Below are 12,505 nucleotides of genomic sequence, written 5' to 3'. Positions count from 1 at the left end.
GCAAACAAACAAAAAAAAAGCAACTGCATTGATAAGCAGCGAATTTGCCTGCGGACTGATTGGTCAAGGGGCTAGACACACAGCATGAGTGGCTCTATTGTAACCATGCAGTTTATGGAGCTGGGGGGAAAAGAGTTTCTCACTGTCAACATCTAGCTGCTGCGGCTAGGATGGGTAAGAACTGTATTTTTCTCTCTTCTCCTGCTCTTTGGACACTTTGTTTTTAATGAACAGTTGGTATCAGAGCTAAGTCCAAAGACTGTTACATGTGGGATTTCCTAATGCGGAGACCTGGCAGAGCTGTTCGGTGTTCAGCCAAAACACTAAATAGAAATGAGACTACCTCAAAATGTAACAACGGAGCATCCTCATTCTCTTTCAGTGTTTTCATTTAGTTGGAGCAAATGTTTTGCTTTAATGCAATTGAAAAGAAAAGAACATTTAGGGACAACATAGCTAGATCCCTCATAAAGCTTCATTTTCAAAAGCAAGTGCTTAAATATCTAAATAAATGACAATTCATTCTCTGTTTACTTTAGGTAAACAGCAAATGCATCGCGGAGTACTCATTTTCAAAAGCTAATCAAGAACATTAGGTCCCGACAGATTCATTTAATAGAAATATAATAGGCATTCCTTCTTGCTTTTCATCTTGTCTTGCTGTAAATGCTAAAATGAACAGCAAATTAACCCTGCGTTGGAACAGAGTCCCTGTCACAGCTGATACCCCCTCTCTCGCGACTTGTAAACATCCCCGCATCCTGTCGCTGCTTTGACTTCTCCTACAGAGGAAAGACGAAAGTGCCTGATTGAGTTTGGCAAGAGAGTGTAGGAACACTTGAATCCTAAAGGGAGTACTGCGTGTCAACTCTGCTATCTTTCCCAGCAGAACAAAATATTACCATGCTGTCTCCTAAAATAGTGTACAATTAGGAAGGAGGAGGAGGAGTGGAGGTGGGATTGTTTTTTTTTTTTTCCAAGCTACATATATCGACTGTCTTTCTCTCCATTTTTAACTTTACTAGCCATTCTCCAAATGGCTGGTTATAAACTACTATACAGAACAAGCTAACAAAGACAGGGCCATCCACGCTCTATAATCAGATATAAAAGATTTGCACACAATCTGAGATCTTATAGTTAATATTCAGTGATATCAGAATTAGCATTTAGAACTCTATACAGAAAAACTGTAATACTTCATAAATGATGTAATAATGAACAAACCCTTTCAAAAACTGTTTTCACTGTGCTAAAGTAACATTCTAGACTTGTTGTAAGTATGTTATTCTTACAAGTAGTTCGCAGTTATTCTTGAAGGCAAGCCTTGGAGTTTCCTTAGCATAGTGCTGCTGGGGGAAATTTTCAGCTTGTCCATCTTCATCTCTAGCCTGAAGGGAAATATAATGGCCTATTTAGGGACTTAACAAATAATGGAAGAAAAAAAAAAAGCTAAAAGCATAACAGCTCAGACCATTAAACAAACGGGAATCCAGAAATAACAACATTATTAAGAAGTTTGTTTAAATACGCAGTACGCCTTTTAGATGTCAAAATTCGGGGTTTATTTTTCTTGACGTAGTTTGGTTTCGACATGCAAATTCACTGTGGTGTGATATTTTAAATGATATGAAGCAAACCAAAATCAAATAGTTTCGTTGGCAATTAACCACCACTTTGGTCTTCCAGTGGCTTTCGTTGCACATTGAGGATTATATGACATACGTACGTGTTTAAACTTTTTGGCATGCTTAAGCAATCTCTAGATAACGCACTTTAAGAAAATTCTAATAGCAAGGCCACAAGAAAAGCAGTTTGCATCGTTATATTTTGCATCGTAATACTATTAGAGATAAACTGATTCCCCTTGATTTTTAAATAAAGATCTGAAAGGAGCAATGATCTAGTAAGAACAATGATTCTTCAATCGAATGCAGTAAAAAAAAAAAAATAGATTTAATTAAGAAGCTGCATTAAAAGTTACTAGTTATTTTGATCTACGCTGTTAATTAAGAAAGCTGAAGTTTAAATGGAGACATTAACAGAACCCGTTAGCAATACCGCTTGCATACAGTCTTGTCCTCCTAATCTCCATCCGTTTCTGGTTTGGAGTGGGAGAGGGGGAGAGGTAGGTGAAAGGAGGCGTGTCTGCAGCACACTCATTAAACCATTCATTTGGGTGACACTTGCACCTCGCTCTGCTCTCATCTCATCTTAGCCCTAACTGCTCCCCCTTTCCTGGCCTCCTGAAATTCACAGCTGAGCTGTCTCCCTCACATATGGCTTGCATATAATTATGCATATTCCATTTTGCGCTGCATTAAAATGATGAGCTCCTGGCTCCCTGCCAGCTGATTTTAAAAAGCCCAAGTGAAGTAGGAAAAAGGAGAGAAACACAGGGAGAGCCGCACAGGAAGCAGCAGGTAGTTCTGTCGGCTGTCTCTTTAGATAAAATGTATGTCTGGCACCAAGGGAACAGCTGAGAACTACCTGTTGTGATGTATGGATCGAGGAGGAGAAAACAATGAGCGTATGTCTGGGGCACAGCGATGACAGCACTTGGGTGGTGTTTCTCCTTTAATGGAGTGAAATTTGCCGGCTGACAAGTATCACTCAGAGCTCCTCGGCTAGAAGAGGGATCGTCGTTTTAGAAACAGAGCCGTATTTTGTACATTTAAGGATGTATAGCTTGTTTTTTAACAAAGCCTTCTGCTACTTATTACAGGGAGGGAACTGGATGGAATTTGGAAATGGAATGTCATGGGCAGTAATATTTGTGTTACAAGAAGTTGGTGGGAGAAGAGAATTGCTCTGTTTTGGTTTCATTTTTGAAATGTATGAACATCTCTGGGATTGAGTGCCTTTTTATTATACCTTTTATCTCCCCCTACCAAATCAAAGTAAAATAAAAATGCAGTTATAGGACTGGACTACATGTGACAGAAAGCGTAAGCTTTGTTCACGTTCAGTGGTTATCAAGGCACTGAAAGCGATGATGCTCCTTCTCACAGCATCTCACAGCGTCAGCTCTCCTCTGCAGCTACATCTGGGCTTAAGTTAATATAGTCTTAAATGGGGCCCACTTTAAAGTGGAGTGTATAAATAAAAGGCAGCTGGAGGAAAAACAATAAGATGCCAATGGGTAGCAACGATGTTAGATTCTTCCATTCTCTGTAAGTGTGTTTTAAGCCACTCTGTGAGGTCTCTTGACGGCTGATGCTACATCTACTTCGTCTTTCCTATTCTGCCATTTCTAGTGTCTTACTTTTAGTTGGTACTTAACAAACGTTTAAGTGGTGAAGAAAAAAAAAAAAAAGCCCCATACATGGATAGTAACTAGACCTTACCATAAACAACTCTGTAGAAAATGCCACCTCGAAATATGCTAAAGTTGGTGGTTAGGTTTATTATATTCCTGATGCACTATGATACATATGCTTGGAAACACACTTAGCATATAGTTTACGAGGGCTACTATTTACATATATATGTCTATATTCAATATACATGTATCTTGTGTATAAATATTCATAAGGTGGAATATGTTTATTATGCATGTACTATGTGTACACATTCATACACACCAGATGCCTGGGGATATTTTCAACATTAGTGGCAAAAATACATCCATTCCACTTATACGTAAGGTGATCACAATGCTTTTTATGTTTTTAAAGGACAAGAAATAATCCCATTGTCTAATATTTGAAGGTGCTTCCTCAAAGGAGCTAAAGATTTCATATAAAGACTCATAATTTATGAGGTGGAATAAAACAGCCATGGAAGAGAAAGGAGAGGGAGATTGAGGGGGTTGGAAGTGAAGAGAGAAAGCCAGAGATTTGCTTCTTTATGGAGCTATTTGCCTCTCCATCAAAACCCATGGCCCTTGGAATGGTCTGCCTCTCGCAAGCCATCTGATGCCAGAGTGCAAGACGTTCCATCCTGCAGCCATTTGCCGCATTGCCACCATGTGCCACAGAACTGGGAAGCATACAACATGCTAGGACCCCCAGCACCGTCTCCCTCATGTGTGTGTGCACACATTGAGCAGTCACCCGCCTCTCGCCAGAGTAATTCCTTTTGCATTCTAAAGGGTTTTTAGTGTAAATTTTAAAACTACTATTCCTAGGCTAAGTGAAATTAAGTGCATTCAGCGAGGGCAATAATTCTCCACTCTTGACTGCATACTAGAATCATCTGGGGTGGCTTTTTAACATTGGAGCCCATCCTGCCCCCTCCTGTCCCACTTTTTTCCAAGACTCTGATTTAATTGGTCCAGGGTGGGGCCCGGACATGGGTGTTTTTTAAAAAGCTCTGGGGTGATTGTAATGTACAAGCAGGGCTGAGAACCACTGATCTAAGGAGTGTGCCCAGAGGAGGGGTATCAAGAGGAGGCTCTTGGCAGAGTGTCGGCAGAATGTTCTCTAACCACGTCCCGACCCCACTAGAGTGAACTGCTATGCAACACTAAGAGGATGTAGGATATGGCCCCTGGGATGGGTCTTATTGTAAAGACTCCAGAGATGACACGGCTAGCTGATCGCAGGCAAAAAAATCCCTTATTTTAGTTCTTGGCATGAAAAATAATATTGGAAGAACTACTAGACCAGCTCCTCAAAAGGCCTTTCTGAACCTCTACAACCAAGTCAAAAATCCCCATGTGCCCTCGCTTTGACTTGACACAGGTGCAACTTTACACCGGTTGGTGTGATTTTTTTGTCTTCTCTGCAAAGTAGCAGACGCTTCCTAAGGGCAGAGATAGTGCCTGGTTCCTCACCTCTGGACCTTCAGCCCCAGCCACTGCATGGTACACGGTAAGTGCTCTGTGGGAATGAGTTCTGTTTTCATTCCTGCAACTCGATGGCGATGTTAGACAAAAATCCTAGTAGAATCATTTTATAACCTGTTATATATTGAAGTCAGTGCCTTCTGCCTCTGCCCCATCTGGGCTGGCAGACAATGGCATATCGAGGCAGGGCTGTGTAAGCCCTGCAGACATTCAGAATCTCTGGTCATGGTAAAAACATGAAGCAGAATGACTTTTAGTTGTTTTCTTTTATTGTTCTTAAATTCTTCACAGACCATGAGCTCTCTCACTGCCTTTCTTGGGGCAGACCACCCCACTGCCAGCTCTTGGCATCTCCTGGGGCCCGGAGACCTGTGTTGATGTCTGACTTTGTTCTGGAGTGACCAGTTCTGACAGAAGGAATGCCAAGATACATGATGAACTAATTCTCTCCATGTGTCTTATTCTCAGCAGCTTTATTCTGACTAATACGCTGGATATTTATGCCAACTATGGGGAAAAGCAAACAGGAAGCTTTTTTTTTTTTTTTTTTACATTTTACTACAAATGCAATCGTCAAACCAAAGGTACATTTCTTATCTACTATTCTAAGAAGACTCCACCTCTTGCCATAAAATAGAAATAGAAATCCTTCAATTAAACTGCAAAAAGTAAATATCCTTCATTTAAACTGCAAGGGGATTTCCCCATCTTGCTGACAGTCATGTTGTGCCTACCATTTGAATAAATATTAGATTATGTGCGACACTTAGACCCATTGCCTCTCTACCTCAAAAATCTCCGGCTTAAACAAATTCATATTCACCTCTCTCTCCCTTTCCCTTTTTTTATTTTGATTCTTACATACGGCAATCTTTGGTTCTCTTTCAAAGAATTCACTTCTTCCTTTGGGCCAAAGCTTTGGTGTCGTGTACATCTTCAAGCAAGATCAGCATGTTTTCTCCTCGAGAGTCTCCCTTAGAAAAGGTGGAACATTCTAAAATCAGCTCCACCGGGCTATACCCCAGAAAAGTGAGATTTTTCTGACTCAACAAAAAGGTTAACACTGCTGCCATTTAAGTGGAAAGATAACTACGCTTCCCAGTTAAGACCTCCCTGTGATGAATGGGAGTTTACACCTCTGTGTCGCCGTGATTTCAGAACTTTTTTGGAAAACAAGAGAAGGTTCTTCCTGGAACCAGAGTGGGGAGAGCACACAGAGCGTCTAGACTGAGCGTTCCGGTGCTGTGGCGGACTTGGCACACACCGGCTCACACACGTGGTGTTGTTACCAGACTTGAGAACATCAAAAATAGTGCATCTCCAAGTTGGGGGGGGGGGGGGGGGGTAAGTTTAGAGATGAATAGTTGCAGAGAAAAACTTTCATTTTTTAGAACGCACTCTTTGAGCCAGGAGTAATAGAATTTCCGTTCAAAATTCAAGACAAAAGCACAGGGACACATCACCTCTGAAAACCCTTAGGATTTCATTTTCCGATTTCCGGTCCCATTTCCGGTCTGTCTTTCCTTAGCCAAATGCCTACATACATTTCTCTTGAAGAAACTCAGAAAGGAATAAACTGCAACTGTCATGTGTGTTGGGAACATCTCTGTGACCTTGGCATAAAGGTCAGCCCGGTTTCCATGCCCCTCAGTGAAGTTCAGCCAGTGCTGGCCCTGGGCTAAAATAACACAAGGAGGCCTGTGGAGTGGCTCCTGCTTCTTCTGGATTACAGCTCAGCTATTCTCATCTTGGTGGTCCAAACTCCTCACGACTGAATGCCCAGTTCCCTTCAACTGGATTCCTGTCCTTTACCCCCATTTTCTCTTTGTAAAACTAGATTCCATCTGTCCTCCCCCACTTCTCCTGGAAAATTCTTATACATCTTTTAAGCGTTCATTCAGTCTGTAGCTCCTTTAGGAAGCCAATCCAGACCTCTTCCTCCTGATCCTAACCCGGGCTCTGTACCCCTCTGTCTATATATTTATATGTATCAGCATTCCACCCATTGCATTGCATTATGACCATCTATGTGTGTGTCTTCCCCACCAATCTGTGAGGTCCTTGAGTGCAGAAACTGTTCTATTCAGCTGCAAATCTCTAGAGCCTCATCTACTGCCTGGCATATTATAAAGACTCCATAAATGGTGAGTGAGTGAATGAATGAGTAATGAGTTCCTATCCTTCAACCCTAGCATCTGGACATTCTGCCTTGCACTCTAGTCCCCAGAGGTGAGTGCCCTGCCCCTGAACCTCAGGAATCAACTCCATACCTGAGTCTGAGCAGGCCTCTGCCAGAGTTCTCTGATCACACCTGCCTCCCACCTGGACCCTCACTGGCTACTCCATGCACTTCTGCCCCACACCTGTCCCTCCCACCTGGTTAGACACTAGAGTCTTAGCCTCACTTCAGATCTTGTACTCAATTTGGACTTAAGCCAATAATCATTTTGTCCGTGTTTCTCTCCTCTGCCTCCCCCTCTAACCTCTGGTTGTTGCTTAACAAATCCTCATCCCCAAAAGTCCATTCTCAGATTAACCAACCCAGGGCCTTGCTCCCTGTTTCTTTTATCTCATCTGGTCATAGTGCCCCAAGTCAGTCTGGAACTCCTTGATATAACTCATCTTGGGTTATGACTCATGTCTTATCTTCCCTACCAGATTGGAAGCTGCTTAAGGGAAAATGGATGAAGCCCCCATGCTCAGCAGAGTCCCTTGTACAACAAACAATCCTGTAAGTATATGTTGAACGGATTCATTAACCCTTTGCTCCTCCTTAAGCCAAGGTCCAGAAGCGTTCTGTTTTTCTCCACCCTGAATGGTCTCCCTCTACAAATGGATCCCCTTAAGTGTGAGTTGTTCCTATGCAAATATTCAAGTCAGTGAACATCAGATTGCAGAGAATGGCATGGCTTGTGGACAGGATTATGTGTGCATGCAACTTGGGTAGAGAGCTTTCTCTCGCACAGAGGACTCCCACCTGGCATCAGGCTCCCTGCTCTGGAGACACCCCAGGCATGCACAAACATCAGTTTCTGGACCCAGGCATCTGCTCAATTCACGCTAGTACTAATTTTTGCGTCAGACTCCCTGGCCCTCCCTTTCATTAGCTTGTCATCAAAGATTGACTATGGGATTCCTGCAGTGGTGCTCTTTTACTTTGTTCTTTTAACAAAATGTATTTAAATTCCCATTTAGCAAGCAGGCCAAGGGAGAAGCTGTTTCCCCAGTGACGTTCCTCCTAATTCTCCATCCTCCATACCTGCCAGGCTCCTCTGACAGCTCCCACATCTCTGATGGATGAGATGGACTTATTTGCTGCAGCTATTTTTTCACTCCATGCAAACCTTTATATATATCATAAATTTTTAATATCCAATTTGGAGTCTTCAAAGAATAACGGTAACAAATATGCAACATGAAGATAATGGGAATCAAATCATGTTTATGGCCTCTAGGAGCATCTCCTTAAACGATGTCAGGTCAGAACCACTCAGAGCTGTGAGCACGTGAGGCTACCGGGCTGATCTCGCGCCTGATTAATGGCTGCCCTTACTCAGGGGCCCTAATGGATTGCATGACAGTTACGGCAACAGATTCCACATCAGCCTGAAATACAGCTACCACACCAGCTAAAATATATCATGCTCATCCCAGCACATTACAGCTGTGTCCAGAAAAATCAGAGCAGTTGCTAAGTGGTTCTGAAAATCCCTGTTTTTGCTCCTCATTTAAAAAATCTGTTCTTCCTATATTGGACAGGACTACTGGATTTATCTTGCACTGCTTTTTGTCAGGTCACCTGAGTGTCTTTGGTAGGAACTGTCTTACCAAACTGGTCCGCAGGTAAGGCCCAGCAGCTGGGGCATGCAGCCCCCTCTTCTGTTCTCTGCTAAAGTCACCACCATCACATCCCAAGCAGCTTCTGATTATCCCAGGACCCTCAATCCATGGGGGATTATCCAGGCTCCTTGATGGCTCCCCTCCTCCCACCTCTTGCCTCCACCCACCAATTGCCTTTTGGCTTTTTCACTCACTATTCATTTGTATTTATTACCCAGGGTCATGTGAGGGGAAACAAAAGGCAGGCAATTCCACCATGTTACCCGTTGGCACCTATGAAATACTTAAATAATTGGCCTAATCTAGGCATTTCAGGTGGTCCTTTTATTCCTTTCCTCTGAAATCACTAGGCAGAAGGGGCTGGACTCCAGTCTTTCTATACAGACCTCAGGATGGGCCTAAGGAATTAGAGAAAATGCGAAACAGGCAAGGCTGGAAAGGGACCCCAGGACCCCATCTGTAAGAGTAGGAAAGAATCCAGACGTAATGGAGGAGATTTACTATCCACAGGAAGTCTCCCTCGAAATAACCTGGGCTCAGATGGGAATAGGAAACACACTAGAACCAGATGAAGGTACTGCTCTGGATATTATCAAAGATTAATAGTAACAGCTAACATCCCTACGGCTGTTATGAACGCACCAGACATCATTCTAAGTGTTTTATATTTAACACACACACCCACCTATATACCAAAGCAAAACAAAAGCTTATGATTAGGTACTATTATTACCTCCTTTTTATATACAAGAAAACAGGAGCACAGAGAGATGATGTTGTTCATACAAAGTCGCACAGCTAACAAGTGGTGGAACCAGAATTCAGACTCAGGCAATCTGCCTCCACAGCCCTCACTCTATACTTGATGATCTGCTAGCTCTCTGCTAGTGGTTTAAAACAAAATCAGTGTTGGGGCACCTGGCTGGCTCAGTCGGTTAAGCGTCCCACTTTGGCTCAGGTCATGATCTCACATGAGTTCAAGCCCCATACTGGGCTCTCTATTGTCAGCACAGAGCCCGCTTCAGATCCTCTGTCCCCCTTTCTCTGCACCCCCCCCTCAAAACAAATAAACATTTAAAAACTTTTTAATTAAAAAAAATCAGTGTGAAATCACTTGAAAATACTGATGTCATTAAGCTAAAAATATATGTTATTAATTCATTAAGGGAGGTTTTCATAATTCTCTGGTTTTCTTGGGTTTTCAATTCTAAGATTGAATACACCAAAGAAATGAGGAAAAGAGGGTACTTAAGGACAAACATAACTGAAGGTGGTGGTGGGGTGGTCTGCAAAGAGCCTAGGAAAAAGAGGCAAGAGCAAACATGAGTCAGTAAGTCTCTGGCATAGGCTGAGGGAGATGCTACTTCAAAATTTATAAAATTAATCCTTAAAACAAACCAACCTCTTTGGCCTGATTCTTGTTAAATAACCTTTGGATCATTGATTATGACACCTAAGCCCATCAATTCCAGAAGGACATGTCCTACAGAGCTCACTCAACTATTCAGATCCTTTAGCAATTTCCTTTGTGAATTTCTAAAAGCATTATCAATATTATCATATTATTTTTTATTAGTCCCATAAATGGTTCTGCACAGACTATAAAGGACATTGTGTGTCTTATGTCATTCAGTCCTGGCACTCCAGTATATAAATGCAGATTGTGGCTTTGGTTAACATGAATCAGCTCATCAAAGCAGTGGATGAACTGTGGACGAATTTTTGGATGAACTGGCAAAATGAAGTCCCTGGACTTGTCTAGCCAAGGAACAGGCCGAGATTGTGGTGATTCTTCAAGAGTTGGGGTGTGGGGAGCCAAAGGCCAGTTCACTAGCCTCTGTTCAATACCACAACACCCTCTACGACTAGGAAAAATTGAGACAGAGCAACAGTAATGTAGCCCTCATCAGGCTGATGGCTAATTAGCTCAGTGGGAGAGGAGATGATGCAAGAGGCTCAGGGGCACTCCTGAGATAGTTAGCTTGCCCTGTTGTCCCTCTCACAGAACATACCCTTCATCATGACCTGCCACATCACATGCATAAAGGTCTTAGCAAAGGGGAGATGGACACCAGACACATGTGAGAGAATGTGGATGAATCAGTGTGTATCGCTCACTGCTTTTGGAAGAAATAACTCAAAGGGCATACCTGGGTGATGATGGTCATGGATAGCTATGAATCACAAATTGAAACACTTGTATCCTTGAAGTAGTTTCTCATTCTGAGGTCAAGGACTATGATTTCTTTTTTTTTTTTTTAATTTTTTTTTTTAACGTTTTATTTATTTTTGAGACAGAGAGAGAGCATGAACGGGGGAGGGGCAGAGAGAGAGGGAGACACAGAATCGGAAGCAGGCTCCAGGCTCTGAGCCATCAGCCCAGAGCCTGACGCGGGGCTCGAACTCACGGACCGCGAGATCGTGACCTGAGCTGAAGTCGGACGCTTAACCGACTGAGCCACCCAGGTGCCCCAAGGACTATGATTTCTAAATTAGCAGCAATACTTGTCAAAGACCATGGTGTCACAATTGTTATCTGTAATAAAGGTTCAGTGCTCAAACCAACCTTACCAGCAACCACAGAAATGCCATAATCAGGATCCAGATACTACAGGACTGTTAACATCTTCTCCGCATGGTTCACGTGGGCCTCGGCCTACCTCATTCCCCTGGTGCCCACCAACCTGCCAAGTAGGCCTGTAGATGCCCCATAGAGGTCTGCACCGGTTCCCTACCAGCTCCAGCTTTGAGGCTACTTCTATACCACTCTCAGCTCTCAACCCTCACTCTTGGCTCTAGACCTGCCTTGGAAGCTTTGATCTGTGCACTCGGCCTGGCTGGAGCTGTCTCCATAGAGGCTGCCTTGAACTAGCCATTCGGGTCCTCCACCTTGGATAGCTACAGAAAAGTATCCCATCCTGGTCACTGCCCTGACCCGGGACAATTTTACAGTCAGCGTCCTATAATGGTGCCCAAAATATAATGTGTCTTAAAGATAAGGTTTCCTTAGTAAGAAACAGAAGTGCGAATTATGCAATGGTTTTAAAGATCTAAAGTTGGCCTGACATAAAGAAGAAAGACCAAGAGTAGGAGTAAAATCCTGGCTGTTACTGTGCCCTGTCCACACAGATGCTCTGACCAACATGGAGTGATGCTGTGGCTTGTACCAGTGGTGGCAGGCAAAGGAGAAAGACAGGGTGGCACGTCTATTCACTGTGCCTCCTGGGTCTTTCCAAGTGTGAAGTTGGGATGTGATTCTGAACAGGATGGTCCTCCTGACTGCTTCAATTATGAGCCACGTACCACTTGAACTGCTAACAGAGGCGCCATCAGGCTTAGAGCAACAAAGTCAAAATTACCTTGTTTCCAAACCCAGGACGGATCAGCCTCTCTGAGGAGGCAAATGTAAAGATGGCAGCAAAGGAGCTTCTGATCAAATGGCCCTCTCCGGAGTCTTAATTTTAAATCCCTGCCATTCTGCAAATGATAAATGGAAGTAATAAAAAGCGGGACTGTGACATGTTTAAAGAGGGGGCAATCTTTCAAGCAGAATTTGACTTGTGTTGAGGGAAGGGCCTGTTGAAGCCAACAGCTGAGTACCAGATTAAGGTCCATGCTTAGATGATGATGTCAGTTAACACTTGTTCCTCTGTCACCCCTTTTTGAAAGTATTATTGTTTTTGTTGTTACATTTCCAGGAGTTACATTTTAGAATCAAAGCCTAAGTGACAAAAGACAAAAAGTGTCCTTGGTTTCCACATCCTCTCTCTGTGTAGTATAGTTGAGAACAAGAAGGTAGTTTTCTCCTGCACAGCGAGCAGCCCTGCCCCTCCTGTTTGTCCCTTTCCTCTTACCTGACCTTTCTGGTTACCGAAA

At 43.1% G+C, this 12,505-nt stretch overlaps 1 protein-coding gene across 1 annotated transcript in view; it reads right to left on the bottom strand.

Moving 5' to 3' along the window:
* Positions 1–12,505, bottom strand: part of LOC122220236 (sine oculis binding protein homolog) — a 163,395-nt gene that overhangs the window by 65,289 nt on the left and 85,601 nt on the right. Inside the window, exon 5 of the mRNA XM_042939485.1 lies at positions 1,296–1,391. Within this exon, the coding sequence (XP_042795419.1) occupies positions 1,296–1,391 (96 nt within the window). The remainder of the gene's footprint in view (positions 1–1,295; positions 1,392–12,505) is intronic.

The sequence above is a fragment of the Panthera leo genome, chromosome B2 (assembly GCF_018350215.1).
Source record: "Panthera leo isolate Ple1 chromosome B2, P.leo_Ple1_pat1.1, whole genome shotgun sequence".
NCBI classification, from domain to species: domain Eukaryota; kingdom Metazoa; phylum Chordata; class Mammalia; order Carnivora; family Felidae; genus Panthera; species Panthera leo.
The sequence above is the reverse complement of the archived record's forward strand: the minus strand, read 5'-3'. Positions and strand labels throughout refer to the sequence as shown.